Raw genomic sequence first — 19,751 nt, 5'->3', positions numbered from 1 at the left:
ATATTGGATATCCTGTTGATATATATATTTCTCATTACTTCAGAAAGGAGACAATTGCCAGCACCTGGCAGTATGAGATCTATGGGTTCCGTATGGTTGGAGCGTTCACTGAGACAGCGAATCCTATGATCTATATTGCAGACCCGAGAACAGCTTGGGTTAAAAGAGGGCGCCGTCAGACACGGCGTATTCCTAATGACATGGATGAGTCAGAGCTCCATACAAGGATACAGCGCTGCAGTGCATGTAACCAGAATGGACACACGTATAAATGTTGTCCGAACAATAATGCTGGGCCTAGTTCTGCTGAAGCTGGCCCTACAGGTGATGCTACAGATGGAAGACCTCCGGTTGCATCAAGGAGTGGGAGACGTCGCCGATCGAGTGCTACTACGACATCAGGCATCGTTTTGTAATTTTATTTGAACGTTGTTTGCTCATATGTAATATTTGTGGCGTTGAGTTTGTATCCGACCTGGATGTGTATTTGTAATTTTAACAGACCATTATGTGTATTTGTAACATTTGCCGCAGTGATTTTTAACAGATCATTTTTGTAATTGTAACTGTGACTTGGCATTTGTATATTTGAACTGTTTTTTTATCATACTATTTTATTTTTAGTGGCTTGATGTATCAATACTATCGCAATATTTGGATTCTACGTTGCAAAACGTTATCGCTTAACCATCTTCATACGAGTTTTAGATACCGTAATCTTCTTCGTAAAATTGAACTAAATTTTTTTATGTGAATAAAGCTTGTTTTTGAAAAAGTATGAATTTTAAATAGTTTGTAAAACATAAATTCCAACAAAAAATAAGAAACAGGGAACGGTTCTTCCCAAGAACAAGGAGACACGAACTAAATAACTCGTATCAGGCTACGCGAATAGTGAACGGGAAGAAGGAACTAGTGAGGCTTTCGTTGGTCAAACAATATGCCCTCCTCACTTGAGGAGAGTGAAGGTCATGACTTATTGAAGCAGAACATCAATATAAGGCGGGACGCCTCCCGCCCGTTGGGCGGGCAGGATGCCTCAGGGTTCTCTTCGCGAATAAGAAAGTTTCTTATTTGCGAAGAGGCGCTCGGGAGGGGCCCGGAAAAAGTTTTGGAACCTCCCGCCCAGCCCCACGCCTCCCACCTGTTGATCGGGCGGGAGGTACCCATTTTTCATTTGCAAATTGGCACCCCTTTTTCTAATTTAATTTTTTTAACTCTTTTTCAAAAAAAATTCATGTAGGAACCACCAGCACGGTATTGATTGGGCCGGCACCGTGGGCCGAGGGGATGGGTGTTTCTACAATAGCGAAACAACATTAAAAAAAACCACCGGCTATCATCCTAGATTATATTCCTTGGCAGCAGACTATCATTTCTCATATGTGTATGTACATGTATATACGTGTGCCAACCTTATACGTATAGAGTTTGGATAGGCTAAAGATCCTCTAAATAAGTTCACATCTTAAATTTAAAGGGTGGAATAAAAAAATCATGATCTTCCACCCTATATTCCTGGAGGGTCTCTAGGGAGGTCCCTATCCACTGATAAATGGATCCCACTCTTTAAATTAAAAAGAAGAGGGTGAGATTTAAAAATTATTACTGGAGTTGAGGTTAAAAAACTAACTCTCAAAAAATAAATATAGAGAGCCCTTACTCAAGAAGTAGAGGGTCTGATTTGAGGGCCATTGCCAGAGATGATCTTAGCACTTGTACTCTTGCTAAAATTTTTAAATCTTGTCTAAAGTTTAGTCCATCTCGTTAGCAATCTTGTTTGGATATCAACTAGTGCTAAAGTTTAGCATTTTTAGATATTATCATTTGGATCCAAACAACATCCTGTATTATTTGTTTGTCCATGCAACTAACAAGCACATCTAGCTGGCAGATGATAGAGGATGCTAGGCGGTTTCTGTCACTTTCGAAATTTGTTTGAACATTAATTATCGGTCAGAGGAGGATTACGAGACGCTATCTACGTATCATGACTACAGTAGAAGACCAATCTCAATAGGAAGTGTCATCGTACAGTTACCAAAACTGCCACGTTAGCTTGACACTAGAATGAAATAGTCACTCTCAGTGCACAGTTCCATCGTAAAGTTTCATAGACAGATTGCAGCATTTAATTGTACAATGGTTGTGTGATCAAATGGTATACTATCATAATTATTTAGTTGACCCGTAAAATATTATTGGATACCATTTGCATCGTAGACGTGGCATTGTCGCTCACTCTCTCTCCTCTTTTCTCTCTCCACCACATCGGAATGAGCTGACTGTGTCTTGGTGATACGACGCTGACGTGCCCTTATTGAGCTTGCTCTAATAGGGTGTGGATCATGCATTCTCAATTTTCTTGGAAACCTCCGCACCTTATTATTTTTTGTGCAGACAACGATTTAATTGAAGCAATTAATTCACGTGTCCAAACATAAGCCCACGCATCAACGCGTTTTACGCGTTTCGTAATAAGAATCCGAGTGATTAAACTTTACTCCAGTTATATCGGATGTTTGGATACCAATTATAAGTATTAAATATAGATTAATTATAAAATTAATTGTATTAGTGGGGAATAATTCACGAGATGAATCTATTAAGCCTAACTAATTTATCATTAGCACATATTTATTGTAGCACAACATTATCAAATCATGACTAATTAGATTTAATGGATTCGTATCACAAATCAATCTCCATTTATGCAAATTTAATATTCCTAATTAGTATTTAAATATTGGATGTGATAGGAACTAAAGTTTAGTCCTAAGTATCAAACACCCCCTAAATCAAATGGCAAACACCACAAGAGAAAGTGTCATTTTCCGAGAGAAAACTAAACTAGCTGTGGTGGAGCTAAACAATTAAGCGAATATATAAGAACGTGGCTAAGAATCAAAGCATGTGCAGGGCACAGTATTGCAACTATACTACTGCAACGTACTGTCTCACTTATCGCATGTATTCACGTAACATTTTTTTTATATTCCGACATGCATGTACTGTATCACACTCGTCGTGATTAAAAGAAAAGGAACACAATTGCAACGTGAGTAGCCGACAATCACTACCAGAATTTGGATTTTCCTTGACAGGGGTGTACATTATTCTTTAGGGGACCCACAGAGGGAGCATCCAATGTATCCCCGGCTTAACAACAGATAACTGAAACAGTTTCTAGTTTGGTTTGCACAAATGATCCGACACAACTAGAGTACTAGACACGTCCTCAGGAATTCTTCAGTCCAACAAACTGTTTCACCAACTGATATGACCCATCTGCATAACGCTAACAAAGTATACATGTATAATGTTGGAAATTATATATATATATATATATTGGTTGATAAATTATACATCTATAATAATGTTGGAAAATAAGAAATATAAATACATACATATATAAACTGCACACTTGAGGGATATCTGAGGCGAAAGCCCTTATTTTTCAGTTACGAACTGAAGAACACGCACTTGATCCTCTCCTCCATGATTATTAATTAGCTTCCATTGACTCTTCTGCAGTTGGTGCGGACCTCTCCCTGCGACGGGTCCGTGACCGGCCTGATGTTCCCCATGTTGATCATGGACTGCGCGAAGCTCGCGAAGAAGGCGTCCTGGCTGCCAGCGAACTGGTCGACGATGGGCGCCGTGGTGCCCTGCGCCTGGGGCGACGACTTGAGTTCCTGGTCGGAGCTGAGGAACCCCCGGTTCACCTCGATGTTGGTGTAGTAGTTCTTGTCGAAGGTGTCCGGCGTCGTCGGGTCCAGGTCGTTCAGGACCCGGCCGTCGCCGTTCCTCGGGCACCTCTGCGACAGGAACGCCCGGTACGACGAGTCCAGGGTCGGGTCCGGCATGTTGGTGCCGCTAAAGTTGTAGAGCCGGTCCGTGACGAACTGGCATTGTACCCGGCCGAAGGTGTGCCCCCCTGCAGCGAGATGTTGGTTCTGTAAGTTCCATGTGGGAGATGATGATGATAAGAATGTGCTGCAGATCGAGGCGAATGTCTACTGCACCTGAGAGGGCGACAAGGTCGACGTCGTTGAGGCTGAGGTTGCTGAACTTCTGCTGAAGCACGGTGAGGTTGTCCGTGGGCGCTGGCAGATCCAGGGACCCGTTGAAGTCGGAGGTCTTGCCGTCCAGCCTTCCCAGAAGCACACCCCAGCTGGGGCCTCCCGACTGCATGTCATCATATGATGGCCGTCTGCATTATTATCTTATCTAGTACTAGCTAGTTACCAATAATCGATCCGTATTCATCATCGTTTTGCACTCATGTGAATCATAAGTCATATCTACTACCCTTTGCTGTTGCCGCAGATTCCTTTTTTTTTTTTTTGCCTATAGACTGTTTATTTGTCATAACATTATTTCACGTTTTATGTTGTCAAAACCATCTAGTAAAAAGTAAGTAAAGAATCAACAGATGGCTAGGCCGATTGTCCATAAACCTAAGAACCTACATTAGCACTTATTAAGCTGTAGCATCTAGCTTAGTACAGCTACAAGTATATACGTATAAAGTTGTACTTTACATGCAGGCACCGACACGCCCATCAAATCGTTCCTTGGAAACTAGACAATGGCGATGAAGTTATTATGGCATGTTGTTGACAGTTCATAATCGATCGAGATGGCATGCCCATACGATCAAAGCGACGTCGCACCTAACACATCTACACGTTGATCATCACAATACTGTGTAGCACGTCGCCAAGTAGATAGGAAGGCAGCAGGGACGTAACGTACCAGCTCGACGGAGATCTCCGCGGCGATGGCGAGGATGTCGGCGCAGGAGACGACGCCGGGGCAGGCGTCCTCCAGCGCCGCCTTGACGGCGTCCACCACCGGGAACCCGCGTGCCGAGCCGTTGTTGGGCGGCGACTCCTTCTCCGACTGCATCCCGGGGACGGTGTCCAGAAGCAGCGACCCGTCGCAGCCCTAGTAGCAAGAAACGGTCGCCACCATTTGTGAATTGTGTGCATGATGAAAGGAACAATGAATTGTGAACTGAATCGATCTGAAGGAAGCTGGTACCTGGACGAAGCAGTCGTGGAAGTGGAGGCGGATGAGGCTGGCGAAGATGCGGGTGTCCGACTGGTGGGCGTCCATGAGCACCTGCTTGACGATGTCGTAGGCGTCGGGGCACGTGTCGTCGTAGTAGTCCTCGCACAACTGCGCCGTCGCGCCGTGGAGGCACACAGCGGCAGCCACCAGCAGCAGCAGCAGCACGCCGGCGGCGGCGGCGGAACGGGAAGATGAGGAAGCAGCCATCTCCAGCAAGACTGTATCTACGTCGTCCTGAACGTCTAGCGATCGAGACACGAGCACGGTGAAGCGGCCACGCTTCCCTGATTTATAGGCTGATAACTCAGTACTGCTACTACAGCACCAACCAATGATTGGGGTTGTTAGTTCACAAGTCAACATGAGATGGATGCATGATATGATTCTCAACCTCAAATTGCCTAGATTCCTGAAAAGAAAAACCGTGCATGGATATACATGATGACAGATGTTTTTCAACTTTCAACCATGGTCCAAACGTCTTGAGCTTACTAGCTAATCATACATGCATGGATGCTGATTGCTGGTCAAGACGTATCAAAATTGGCTCCTTACTTCTCTATGTGTACCAGCCAAGTACCAACCACAATTCTTGATTACTTAATTACGCTTCTAGCTTCACATGCATGGATACAAACAATAACGGGATCGACGACACGTGGCAGCATGCGTGACTGTTACCATTTCGTTTGTAGTGTGTTCACTGCGAAACTCTACTAACAGTGTACAAGCTAACCATCACACACACATCTAAGGTGGTTTGATCGTTATCATTCTTAACAGCTAGCCTTATCGATCACTTAGCTTATCTGTGTTGACAGAGATAGATAAACAGATAGATAGATATAAATTAAATATAAAAAATGAGTTTATTAAAAGTACAGAGAAGTGTATATATAAATAGATTTGAAGGATGCCCGAACATGGCTGATGATCAATCATGTACGCATGATGTTCAAGATTTTTCAAACCTTCCGCTGGCTGCTGTTCGCCGTCAGTATGACTACTGCTGCATTCTTGAGTACTAGCTGCACATGGATGTATTGAAACAAGTACGTAGGGGTTTTGTTAGGTAGTGTATACCTAATGCTGTTTGTATTTTGTTCTTTGTGAACCTAGCTAGTGCCTGTGGCCTAATCTGCCGGAATTGTTAAACTTATCTTGTAGACAAGGACTAGCGTTGGAATGAAGACGTGTTATAGTTCCATGATATAACTTGCATGACATCAGCTATCTGGAATGCATTCCACAATGAGAATATCTTAGTGAATCGTCCTTATATGGCTTAATAGTTAAATTGATTAAAAGAAATCAAGGCAGCAGCCTTAATATAAGTTAATCAAAATTTAAACGAATCTTGCATTCTTCTCTCAAATTAATAATGAAGCTATGATCGACCATTCTAACCATATCCATATTACAATAGACTAGAATGGAATCAAAAGTATGGTATTACTATACCAAATTTTGATAAATCAAACTAGGTGGGATAAACCCACAGCTGAGCAGTGGCATCACAACAATGTCAACAAAATAAAAAAAAAAGCGATCCATTATTCACGTACCAAATGCAGTATGTTTCTAGTAAAACAAACCGGCAACCTGAGACACCCCAAGAAACTTTTATGCAATTCGCTCAGTTAGTGAATGCTAGGATGAAGCATCGCACGAAAAACTCCGATCCATTGATAACTTGAGAAAGCAGAGAAAGAACATAAGTTTCAAAAAAATCAGAAACAAACATTTTTTTTGGCGGCATCGGTATTTTCCCTCCTTTTGGTTTCTCCATGTAAAAGCCAAAGTTTTGAGGTGAAATTCTGTGGTAACTTTAGATTCTACCACCAGAACCTAAAGGGCAGTGTCTAAAATTCTTGATCCTTAGGGCAGTCCCAATGCAGGTGACTAGGATAGTTTTTTGCAATTACTCCCTCTATCTCAATGGGAGTTTTATGGTATTAAATTCTATGTCACATCATCAATTTTGCTGACATGACGAGGAGAAAAAAAGAGGGAATTTTATGGGATGTGAGAGGAGTTTCATCACCATGAAACTCATCTGGCACAATTGGCCTAAGGTGTACCCACCTCTGGTTCAAAAATCATGAAACGTATTTAATTCTTAACACTAGTATTACTGCATCGATGTACGTGCGTATTGAGAGCGCGCCTTATATTATGGGATTTGAGTAAAAGGTGGTAACGCCTTATATATTAGGACGGAGGGAGTAATTTAGTTGTCACGGTTAGACTCTTTAAAGCAGTGGATTGTGGATTGTGGAAAACTAGATGGTGAAGCTGATAAACTATTTACTACATCATTTATGTGTGCACTATGTCCTCAATCTACTACTACAACTAAAGTTAGAATTTGTGAACTTCTTCAACTCTAATAAAATAATTGTCCGTGCTATTAATTGTTCTCTTGTACAGAGGAACCAAGGAACAGTAGAACTAATTGAAGAAACCAAGCCAAATGAAGTTGCAGCGACAGTTTAGACCATCCATGATTTGCATCTACCTTGCCACCAGTGCAGCTGTTCCAACAAATGAGTCATTAATTCAGCTAGAGACATTTATGATGCAGTAGTATTTTTCTTATACAGCTCATAACAATACTAGTTCTGTAACTTCTTTCGAAGTATATAGTGTTCTATAAAAATCTCCCAGAGTCCATACAGGCTAGTGTAAAAATCTTTATGCCTATTGCTCACAAAAGTTATTCTGACGATGGACTATATACAAATACTTGGTATATATTGTTTTGGATGTTGATCGGTAGTATCATATATATGGGCCTTGTATAGCTGTATTGTGATACTGACTACCTGTATTGTATTGTTGTGATTGTGTGCAGTGTGATCTTGACGTAGGATGCTTCTATTCAGCTTCCTGTTTGTTGATGTGTGCATAAAATTAGTGTGGTCCATTCACATTATTTTTTCTTTTGCTTCATTTGTATATATATCCTGGCCGCCGCTACCATGTGCTTTTGCATGATTGTATATGGAGGATGTTCGGAAATAAATGACTCTACGATCTTCCACACGAAAATGTATTAGATCCAAAACAAATGATAACAATGAACTTGAAATTTATTTTGATGAAATATCATAGAAGTTCCTGCAAGAAAAGCATCAGTAACATGTCTGCGTTTTCACAAAAAAAAGTAGCATGTTTGCTTTAACAGACACCTTATTACCCTGTCTCCAAAAGAATATGCATATAGAATTATAGATTGGCATACGTGGTTTGGCCATCGCTTTCACGGGGTACACACTTTTAGCAGCATGCATGGACATGTAGGCCCGTTTGATATAACTGTGGCTAGCTTCAACTTTTACATAATGGAGGTATCCTATCATTGTTCCAGCCCCTGTGCCAATCAACCAGGGCAAGAGGTTGCAAACAGCCGTTTTTTCTTATGATATATAATAAACATTGTATATATCTCCATCTTTTCCATAAACTGGTGAAATGTTCTACCATTGCGGAACACATTATGTAGGTTTACATAATTAAACGACCACATACTTGACTGAAGGAATATAGTTTTTTCGTAGTTTGCATCCCTGATTGGGCTCGAGCAAAATTATGGAACAAACTTTTCCTGGCTCACAAGAATTATGGAAAACATTTCCTGTACGTTGTTAGAGAAGTATATAAATAAACAGATTCGTGCATGTTTGCTGCATGCTGAGTTCTACAGTACAGACATTTTTCTTTCTTCTGTAAGTCTCTAACGTTACTACTTCCGAGTCTTCATCAGAATATACAATTTATATGTGCACCGTTTTTGGTCGAATCAACTTGTTGTCGAGATAGTAAGTTGGAACCGAATTAGCAAAGCTACTGAATCCTGTTGACATCAATCATAATGATGTGACCAAATCAAGTGATGCAATCAATCATCGTCAGGTGATTACCAACCTCCTTATGTTCACAGTATACATGCAGAAATTACATCACTGTCGTTTTCCTCCTTCGATCTCTTTCTGGTTCTACCCTCTTTTTCGAGGGTGTTCTGGTCAAGAAAGAGACCTGAAATAAAAAGGTAAACGTTGCATTCATGACCCAAGTCCGTGATCAAAAAGATCAACGCTGGTTAGCTGATAGCCATTCGCTTGTTGGTAGGCCGACCAGTTAGCACGGGTCATATCTTCCACATCTTTAGCATGGACCTATTTTAACACATTAGCATGGTGTGGTTTTTTCGTCGCCCCCAAGTGTTCATTATAGGTGATTGCATTTTTTGAAACTTTTTTACGTCACCCAATCATTAGGTCAAAAGCCAATAAGGTTTCCTTTTAGAAAAAAAAGGAATACACATCCAACTATGCAAACAGTAATGTGGCACTGAATGTTGTTACTGAATCTGAATTTGCCACCGAAAACGTTCTCGTATATTCATTTCATGAAATTACTTGGAGTCCTCCAATGTCTATATATGTGCCATTTTCGTCAAATGATAGTGTCGCAAGCAAGTGGACAATTATACTTATAAGCTATCAGGAGAAATTTTTTCCTCTTTATTTCACATTTATATATGAACAATTATGAAACTGAAGAACTACTAAGTAATGAGCTGCACATTACAGGAGCCAGGGTGCTTGACTTGTACTACGTACTGAAATTAACTGAACACACATCCACGTGATCAGTCATTTCTAACTAACTGTCGTTAACCTTCCTGCAGTTGCAACGGATTTCTCCCATGGAGGGGTCTGTCACGGGCTGGATGTTCCCCATATTGATCATGGACTGCGCAAAGCTCTTGAAGAAGGCATCCTGGCTCCTCGCAAACTGGTCGACGATGGGTGCGATGACGCCCTGTGCCTCGGGCGCGGACTTGAGGATCTGATCGGAGTCGAGGAGGCCTCGGTTCACCTCGAGGTTCGTGTAGTAGTTCTTGTCGAAGGTGTCCGGTGTCGTCGGGTCGAGGTTGGTCACGGCCGATCCGTTGCCGTTCAACGGGCACCTCTGGGTTAGGAAAGCTCGGTACCCGGAGTTGAGGGTAGGGTCGGGCCGGCCCGTCCCACTGAAGTTGTAGAGTCGGTCCGTGACGAACTGGCATTGTGCCCGGCCAAATGTGTGGGCCCCTGCACGCATTTAGTGAAATAAATAAATTGTGGGTTGTCGATAGAGAAATAAGGATAACCAAGAGACGACGAAATGCGTGAGCTTTGAGCGAGGTAGGAGGAGGATCATGCTGAATTTATTTACCTGAGAGGGCGACGAGGTCGACGGGGTCACGAAGGCCGACGTCCCTGAACTTCTGCTCGAGTATGGTGAGGTTGTCGAAGGGCGATGGCAGGTTGGATGCGCTTTGGAAGTTGGCCGTCAGGCCGTCCAGTCTTCCCAGCAGGATGCCCCACTTTGGGCCACCGGACTGCACGGAATGAAAAACTTACATCTAGCACAGCACGCAGTTGTATTATTAATCAATTGATTATTGGATCTTTTTTTAAATAAATAATGCACACATGCATGCATCACTACCGGAAACGCGATCTTTGCTGAGTGTCCGCGGCTTTGCCGAGTGCTAAATATCGGGCACTCGGCAAAGAGACTCTTTGCCGAGTGCTACACTCGGCAAAGAAAAACACACGGCAAAATTGAGGCTTCCATTGCAGGTACTGCCCCCGGCCCGCGCCCTCGGCCGTGCCCCCGCCGCGCCCCGACCGCCGCAGGTACTGCATCCGTTCATGTGTCCACCAGCTGATGCACGTTTCTTTAAAAAAATACACCATGTATCTTTAGGAGTTGTTATAGATCATTATGCTGTGTTGATATAACATGCCATATTCCTCGCTCCCGTGCATATACGTAGGGCAATTGATATTACTCTATCTCCAGTGTATATGTTAGAGGATGGAAGACCGTGCGTGGATGTACACTGGCCGCCCAAGTCAGGTTGGGATGACTAGTGAGTGGATCAGGAAGACCGATGCTTTCTTGGAAATGGCGTTTGGCGAAGCTGCTAAAGGAGCGAATATGATTCTCTGCCCATGCAGCAAGTGTGCAAATAGGAAAAAACAAAATAAGAAGAACATGGGGGAACATCTTTGCAAGAATGGATTTACGGCAGACTATACCCGGTGGATCTACCACGGTGAAGCCAATCGTATGAGAGAGGATGCGGTGAGACCACGTGTCGAGGATTATGATGGTAATGCTGGTGTAGCGGACATGTTGGATGACTATGGGGAGGCACGGTTCGCCGAGGGACAAACGGAGGAGGAGTCAGAGTCGATCGCAAAGGCGTTCTACGACATACTTGCCGCGTCACATAAACCCCTTCATGGACATACGACGGTTTCTCAGCTTGATGCCATTGGACGCATAATGGCGTTAAAGTCGCAGTACAGTCTGAGTCGAGGCGCCTTTGATGCTTTATTGACAGTTATGGCAGCCTGCTTCCGAAGGGTCACATTCTGCCAAAGAGCATGTATGAGGCACGGAAACTCCTTCGTGCACTCAAGATGCCGTATGAGCAGATACATGCTTGTAGGAATGGGTGCGTCCTGTTTAGGAAAGAATACGCGGAAGCAAAGTACTGTCCAAAGTGTAAATTCTCAAGGTTCATGGAGGTAGACTGTGATGGTGATGGCCCAAAGAGACAGCTTAACATTCCCATGACAGTCCTACGATACCTTCCGTTCATACCGAGGATCCAAAGGCTATACATGACTGAGGAATACGCGAAACAAATGACTTGGCACAAAAATGGCAAACAATACAATCCTGACAAGATGGTACATGCATCCGATGGTGAAGCATGGAAACACTTTGATAGCATTCATCATGAGAAAGTTAGAGATGCTCGTAATGTACGTGTTGAGCTAGCAACAGATGGGTTCAATCCTTATGGAATGTCTGCTGCCACATACACATGCTGGCCTGTATTCGTTATCCCCCTCAATCTTCCCCCGGGCGTATGCTTTCAACGACAGAATATAATCTTGTCGTTGATTATTCCTGGACATCCGGGGAATAATATGGGTGTGTTCATGGAGCCTCTCATTGATGATTTGATCCATGCTTGGGAGGACGGGGTATGGACATACGATCGGGCTACAAAGCAAAACTTCATAATGCATGTTTGGTACCAATACTCCATGCATGACTTGCTGGCGTATGGGGTATTATGCGCATGGTGTGTTCATGGGAAGTTCCCATGTCCTGTATGCAAGGAAGGTCTTAGGTTCATTTGGTTGCAGAAGGGTGGCAAGTATGTTGCTTTCGACAAACATCGGCAATTCCTCCCTCTTGACCATCCATTCAGACGAGACATCAAGAACTTTACGAAAGGTGTCGCAGTGACAAGCCTTGCACCTCCAATGAAGACTAGTGCCGCAATTCGTCAGGAAATAGATGTTCTCGTGGTCAATCCAGCAGGTGGCTTTGTGGGATATAGCGAACAACATATGTGGACTCATAAGTTAGGCTTGACTCGGCTCCCCTACTATGATGACCTGATCCTTCCACACAACATGGATGTCATGCACACCGAAAAGAATATCGCTGAGGCACTTTGGTCAACAATCATGGATATTCCCAGCAAGACAAAGGACAACGTTAAGGCTAAAGTTGATCTGGCAATATTATGTGATAGACCGAACCTAGAGATGAAGCCTCCTTGTCGCGGAAAGACATAGAGAAGGCCGATTTTTTCTTGACCAAGCCCCAGAGGAGGGAAGTACTAGAGTGGATTAAGAAGTTGATGTTCCCTGATGGGTATGCAGCTAATCTGAGTAGGGGGGGTCAACTTTTCATCTATGCGAGTCTTAGGGATGAAGAGTCATGACTAACATATGGATTGAGCGGCTTCTTCCAGCGATGGTTCGAGGCTATTTCCTTGAGCATGTCTAGCTAGTATTTGCAGAGTTGAGCTATTTCTTCCGCCAGCTTTGTGCCAAGGAGTTATCTCGGACCGTGGTTGCAGACTTAGAAAGAATGGCACCGGTGTTGCTTTGTAAGTTGGAGAAGATCCTTCCACCCGGCTTTTTCAATCCGATGGAGCATATGATTTTGCACCTCCCGTATGAGGCACGAATGGGGGGGGGCCGTGCAGGGTCATTGGTGCTATCCAATCGAGAGATGTCTAAAGGTGCTTCGAAAGAAATGTGGAAATAAAAGCAAAATTGAGGCTTCCATTGCAGAGGCATACATTCATGAAGAGGTGTCCAACTTCACAACAACATACTATGGTAAGAACAGAACATCGTGACTTTAGTCGTTTTGTACATTAGGATGGCTTAATTACATCTTCTAATATGTCATGCATGTACTTGCTATCCTGTAGGTGACAACCTCCCTAACGTGCAAAATCCTCCCCCTCGTTACAATGCTAGCGAAAATGAATCGAACCTCAGCCTGTTGCAAGGGCAACTCGGAAGTGCAAGTGGTTCGAGCAATAAGACATTGAGCCCTCAAGAATGGCGTCAGATCATGCTATATGTGTTGACCAACCTTGAAGAGGTGGTGCCGTACATGAAGCGATTTCTTCGTGAGTTCTGGCGTCAATCAAGGGATCCTACTGAGCAGGAATGTGATACCCTTCTTAGACAGGGCGCGGGGAATGGATCGCCCACTTTCATTGCTTGGTTCAAACAGCAGGTACTGTCCAATGTAGCTCGTACTTAGTTTGTCAATCGTAGTTGTTGTTACGTGCAAATAATATAACGATCTATCGTGCTTGAACTTGCAGGGTCATAGGATGAGTGCCGAGTTGAGACAGGTTGCAGATGGCTTTGACAATAGGGTCAGGTCATATTCTAGTTATGACGTTAATGGATATCGTTTTTGGATGAGAAGCCATGAGGCAAGTTGACCCAATCGAAAGACCACAAATTCTGGAGTTTTTACTCTCGGCCTTGATAATGTCGAGTATTATGAAAGAATTGAAGAAATATACGAACTCAGTTTTCATGGTTCCAAACCTCTCAATCCCGTCATATTCAAATGCCATTGGTTTGATCCAGAGGTAACGAGACGGACATATTCTAATCTTGGGCTAGTGGAGGTCCGACAGGATTCCGTCTTACCAGGAGACGATGTCTATATTGTGGCCCAACAAGTCATACAAGTTTATTATCTCCCATATGCGTGCCAAACCAAGGAGCATCTTAAGGGTTGGTATGTTGTGCACAAGGTATCACCGCATGGCAAAGTACCTGTCCCAATCAATGACGATTACAACTTAGACCCAAACACATATGATGAAGAGTTCTTTCAAGAAGAGGGGCTAGAAGGGCGATTTGAGATAGACTTAACCGAAGCGATCGGAATGGAAGTTGAAATGGTTATTGATGAGGAGGAGGAGGAGGATGAGGTGCAAAATGCAAAAGACTTACAAATGCTAGAAGCATTACATTTAGGCAATGTCAATGACGATAGTTATGCTTCGGATAATGCGGACTATGACATGGTTGATAGTGATGATGAGACTTATGATCCAGCTAATCCTGATGATGAAGATTACTTTTAATCAATGTAATACTATATTATTACATAATTATATTTTATTTATTTTGCATCTCTTTCTAAGTATGGTATGTTTATCTGTACTTATTGATTTACTCTTCTTAATTTCAGGTGATTGAACAAAGATGGTGGGCGGTGGTTACTTGAGGAACGTACGGTCCCTTTACTCCAGGGCGAGTAGTGCCCCTGCACCGTCCGATGTAGCAGAGGGGTCGTCACGGAGGGGGAGGGGGAGGAGGGGAGGGGGAGGGGGAGGGGGAGCTCACAGGGGCCCTCGTAGGACAACACGGAGGAGGAGGCACAGTTGCCTACGTAGGATGAGGTGCAGGAGAGGGACGAGGAGGTGCAGGAGAGGGATGAGGAGTCGTAGGAGGAGGATGAGGATTTGCAGCACACCGCCTCTGGTTCCACGGGCTCTAGTTCCGCAGCCTCTAGTGCATCGAGAGTCTACTTGCGAGGTCCCTCGAGTCTCCCTCACCGACCGATACCTCGTGACAGGCGCCCGCTGATTACTCCCGATAAGAACAGGTAACTTTAAATATTTTCACCATTTCTACATGTTATATGTTCAAATCTGGAATAGAAAGTAATGATTTTTCTTAATCACTTGTGCAGGGGTTGGAAGATTGTGCAGCCTGGAGCTTCTCACAAGCGCACCGTCAATGGCATCATCGGTATTCTATGCAGGCAACACTTTCCTGGCATCGTTGAGTACGGCGGAGTGTGGGAGCTGGCCTATACGTTTGAGCACTACGCCGCGGCCCTCGATGCTGAAGATCGGGAGGGCAGGGTATTCAGCAACAAGGCGGAGCGGGTGAAGGGGGAGCTGTGGGTAAGTGCTCGATAAATCGCATATTAATTGCACAATTTTATACCATAAATGAATGAGATCCATTGTGTTTGTATATGTAGGATTTCTTCAGATGCGAGGCTGGTAAAGAGGGCGAGGCAGATGTGGTGATCACCAACTGCTGCAAGAAACTGGTCTGAGAGATGCACTACGAGGCGCGTATCCAAGCCGTTAGAAATTACCACGCCACCGTCCTTGGACAGAGGGTCACCAAAGAAGAAGCAAGAACAATTTATTTGACTCCGGAGCAGTACATACAGGTAAAGAACAAAACACTGTGGCTTGATTCTTTTTCTACATTAGGATGGCTTAATTTCATCTTCTAATACGTCATGCATGTACTTGGTGTCTTGTAGGTGACTCCTAATTGGTGCATCTCGTATCCCGATTGCTGGCGACACATAGTGCAGAAGTGGTGCTCCGAGGAGTGGGAGGAGAATCACGTTGCTTGCCGGGAGCGACGTTTGATGATGCCAGGTGTAGCACACCATCAAGGCTGCCGCAACCTCAGCGGATACGCTGAAGCATGGGTACACGAATACATTTATTTCATCTAACACTCAATTATGCATGCTTTCTAATCATCTTGTTGCTTTTCTCGCAGTCATCGTCACATGGTGGCCAGCCTTGCAATCTCTTCACGGCATTTGCTCTGTCCCACAAGGGAAAGACGACCTCCGACGTTAGCTACAACACGGAGGATGGGCCCGAGGCATACAGCAATACGAGCATCCACACCCGCCTCAGTGACTACACATCGATGGCAAGAGAGGTCCATGGCCCAGAATATGATCCCACCACAGAGGATCTTGACACAGAGATCGTCATGAGGGTCGGAGGAGGTAAGAAGAAAGGACGGTACTGGATTGCCGATGGCGCAATCGACTCGTCCTCTACTCCTACACTTTCTCAGATCCGAGCAAGGAGCACGAGTGCGAGCCCAGCCATACGACCTCGGCAGGGCACTTCACGCCATCAGATATAGGCACTCCAGGTTATTCCTTCTTTGTCCATCGTTCGTTGATTATTACATACGTTTTGTTTGCATTATTGTAACATTGGGGTGAAAACTGTGCAGGGCCGACTGGAAGAAGAGACGAGAAAACGACAGGAGTTGGAGCAAAGGATGAGTGATGTACTTACTTACATGCAGAGTCTTAGCGCTGCAACGGGTGTACATCCGCCAGCTTCTCTGTTCGCGTAACCTCCACCACCTGATCCGTACTCTACTCCTGTAAGTGTAGCATCTTTCCCACTTCATTCGGAACGTAGTAGATCCCCACACATATATTCTGCTAAATTGTACGTACTCCACCGTCGTGTCACCTCGCTGCTGCTGCTGCTAGCTAGCTCTCTAGCTTACGCATGCAGCTTCTGCAGATGGTCGGCTCAGCTCTAGCTTGCACGACCTACGAGTCGATCTACTACACAGTCATGTATATATCGCCAGCTTTTGTCAAGTCTAGGGTATATATGTAACTATAGGTTAAGTCTAGATGCTCCAATGGTAAAATATAAGTGGAAGAGGAAATTATTCCTTCTCTCTTGTTTCCCTTCGTTCTTCTATTTATTCATATTCAGTAACAGCAATTTGGCAATGGTGCATACTTCAGTATTTCCTTTTGTTTTAATAGTTCACGTTAGGAGAATCTATGAATTCTAGAGTTTTCCTTGGATTTATGACCACCTGTATTGGCAGTGGCAGACCTCTTAGCTCTCCTAGTATTGTTGGAACCTGCAACTAGAGACCTTTGTTTTGGGCAATTGCCTTGTTGAATTTTTGTTTCATGTTTCATTTAGAATGCTTAAGTAGCAGTGCATCAGTATCTCAGTGTATGCCATGTCAAGTATTTGCTGGTACAACATCAAATGCATGGTTTTAGTTCAGAACTACTATTTGAGATACTACTCCAGTGATGTTTGTTTTATTTTGTTCTCACTATGTGTGTGCCTGTAGTGTTCTCACGCGTGTATGTTTCTATAAGTGTGCCCATGTATGTGTGTGCTTATCTGCTGTCATTTGCATTTCAGTTTTATTGGTTAAAAGTAATCCATCTTCTTTGTTAGCTTTATTGGTTAGGTTTCTAATAGTCTGGCTATATTTATGTATGATCGTCATTTATCTTGTCTCACATGCAATCTATTCTTCTCTGTGTAGAGACAATCGGCGGCGTCAAATGATCCGCATGCTACGCCATCTCCAAATCAGGCAACTCCAAATCAGCCATCTCGAAATCTTCATTTGTGACATTGGAGCTTGTGTGGTGAGCTTGTGTGGTGAACATGTGTGGTGAACTTCAAATGAACCTTTATCGTTGTTAACACTTATGTGGTGAACTTGTGTATATGATATTATTTGTGTGATGACGAGACTTTGTTAAATTTGGTTGTGACCATAAGTCTTGCGTGAATTTGGTTGTGTATGTGAAATTTTAAATAATATGCCTGTGTGGATATGTGCCTGTGTAAAATGGTGGGGAAAAAACAAATTAAAATCTTTTAAAAAAAGTCTTTGCCGAGTGTATAAAAAAAGCACTCGGCAAAGTGACCTGAACTTTGCCGAGTGCCACGTAACAGGCACTCGGCAAAGTGACCTAAACTTTGCCAAACGCCCTCCGTTTGGCGCTCGGCAAAGACTGCCCTTTGCCGAGTGCCACGTCACAGGCACTCGGCAAAGAGCCAGCCTTTGCCGAGCGCCAAACTGAGGGCGCTCGGCAAAGACTAGGCCCTTTGCCGAGGGCCACGTCACAGGCCTCGGCAAAGGGCCAGTCTTTGCCGAGCGCCAGCCAGAGGGCGCTCGGCAAAGAGCCGTCATGGCCACAAACGCCGTCATGGCTACTTTTCTTTGCCGAGTGCCTACCCTGACACTCAGCAAAGCCTTTGCCGAGTGCTCGATAAAAGGCACTCGGCAAAGACGTCTTTGCCGAAATATTCACTACCGAGTGTCCTTTGCCGGGTGTTACACGCGTCAAAGACTTTGCCGAGTGTCTAAGGTCCTGAATCCGGTAGTGCATGGGTACTTTTGTTTAATTTTGCAGCACGACAAAACGTCTTTTTGTTTCGCATGGGCCTGATAGGCGTGTTCCTGTTGAAATAATGCACACATGTATTCTTTGTTGTTTGTCGGGGCACCGTATAGTACGTACCAGCTCGACGGAGATCTCGGCGGCGATGGCGAGGATGTCGGCGCAGGAGACGACGCCCGGGCAGGCGTCCTCCAGCGCCGCCTTGACCTTGTCCACCACGGGGAACCCCCGCACCGAGCCATTGTTGGGCGGCGCTCCCTTCTCGGAGTTGATCACCCCCGGCACGCCGTCCAGCAGCAGCGACCCGTCGCAGCCCTGTACACACAGAATAATTAAGCTGCCGGTTATTATTATCTCATCATGGGTGATGTACCATATGGCGCGCGGCCATTGAAGGTAGCAAGGGCTAGCTTGGCAGGTACCTGGACGAAGCAGTCGTGAAAATGGAGGCGGATGAGGCTGGCGAAGATGCGGACGTCGGACCTGTGGGCGTCGACGAGCACCTTCTTCACGATGTCGTAGGCGTTGGGACACGTGTCGTCGTAGTAGTCCTCGCACAGCTGCGCCGCCGCGCCGTGGAGGCACACGGCGGCGAGCACCATTGCCACCAGAACGCCGGCGGCGGCGCTGGCTACAGGAGAAGTAGAGGAAGCCATGTCGATCTGTGTATGTGTGTGCCTGAAGTATCAAGGTGATGATGAGCACGGTGAGGCAGGCACGCGCCCCTAATTTATAGGCTGTAGCTCGACAGTTAAACGTACGGACCAGCCGTGCATGATTTCTGTCAGTTAATAATAAGCTAAGTGCAATCAACTGGCCAACTGGGGGCTTTACTTGCTCATCAGTGATGAGGTCGATGGATAAAAAGGATGCATGGATGGATGGATATATAGATACGAAGATAGGCACGGGTCAAGTATGGTCCAAAAAGCGTAGGCCAATCGCGGCATGGACGGACGCGATGCTGGTGGTCAAGACTTGTCAAACTTGGATGCTGCCTCTAGCTCGCTTGGCTCGATCTGTACGTGCCACTTGTGACATGACCTCATGCCTTGTATTGCTGTGGAGCTGAACATTGCATCTACACAGATAAATATGAAAACACAACAATAGTGCAAGCCATGTCTGTATGGTTCATGCCACTGGGCTGCTGCCATGAAACCGTACTGGTGCTAGCGTATGTACTGACTAGTCATCACGTATCCATATATCACAGGGGAGGATCTGAAAATGCAAATAAATATAATTAAACCTCACACGTTAGTTAGGCTTTGTTCATATCGCCTGTTGCCGAACGATGACATGGAAAATCTTTT

General features: G+C 44.6%; 2 protein-coding genes and 1 long non-coding RNA gene across 3 annotated transcripts; all 3 read right to left on the bottom strand.

The window, feature by feature from the left end:
- Nucleotides 1-3,311: 3,311 nt before the first annotated feature.
- On the bottom strand, nucleotides 3,312-5,348 carry LOC112873597 (peroxidase A2-like). Its single transcript, XM_025936607.1, has 4 exons — nucleotides 5,047-5,348; nucleotides 4,759-4,950; nucleotides 4,026-4,188; nucleotides 3,312-3,937 (listed from the first exon to the last, which is right to left on the bottom strand). The coding sequence occupies exons 1-4, from the start codon at nucleotides 5,281-5,283 to the stop codon at nucleotides 3,510-3,512; spliced, it is 1,020 nt and encodes a 339-aa protein (XP_025792392.1). The 5' UTR covers nucleotides 5,284-5,348; the 3' UTR covers nucleotides 3,312-3,509.
- A 4,223-nt stretch (nucleotides 5,349-9,571) lies between these two features.
- On the bottom strand, nucleotides 9,572-19,269 carry LOC112873598 (peroxidase A2-like). Its single transcript, XM_025936608.1, has 4 exons — nucleotides 18,858-19,269; nucleotides 18,556-18,750; nucleotides 10,297-10,462; nucleotides 9,572-10,172 (listed from the first exon to the last, which is right to left on the bottom strand). The coding sequence occupies exons 1-4, from the start codon at nucleotides 19,089-19,091 to the stop codon at nucleotides 9,745-9,747; spliced, it is 1,023 nt and encodes a 340-aa protein (XP_025792393.1). The 5' UTR covers nucleotides 19,092-19,269; the 3' UTR covers nucleotides 9,572-9,744.
- Nucleotides 13,207-18,549, bottom strand: LOC112873599. Its single transcript, XR_003224783.1, has 2 exons — nucleotides 16,553-18,549; nucleotides 13,207-16,061 (listed from the first exon to the last, which is right to left on the bottom strand). It is a non-coding gene; the product is annotated as an uncharacterized LOC112873599 (long non-coding RNA).
- Nucleotides 19,270-19,751: the final 482 nt, after the last annotated feature.

Source organism: Panicum hallii, chromosome 9 (genome assembly GCF_002211085.1).
Source record: "Panicum hallii strain FIL2 chromosome 9, PHallii_v3.1, whole genome shotgun sequence".
NCBI classification, from domain to species: domain Eukaryota; kingdom Viridiplantae; phylum Streptophyta; class Magnoliopsida; order Poales; family Poaceae; genus Panicum; species Panicum hallii.
This window is presented reverse-complemented; position numbering and strand designations above follow the sequence as displayed.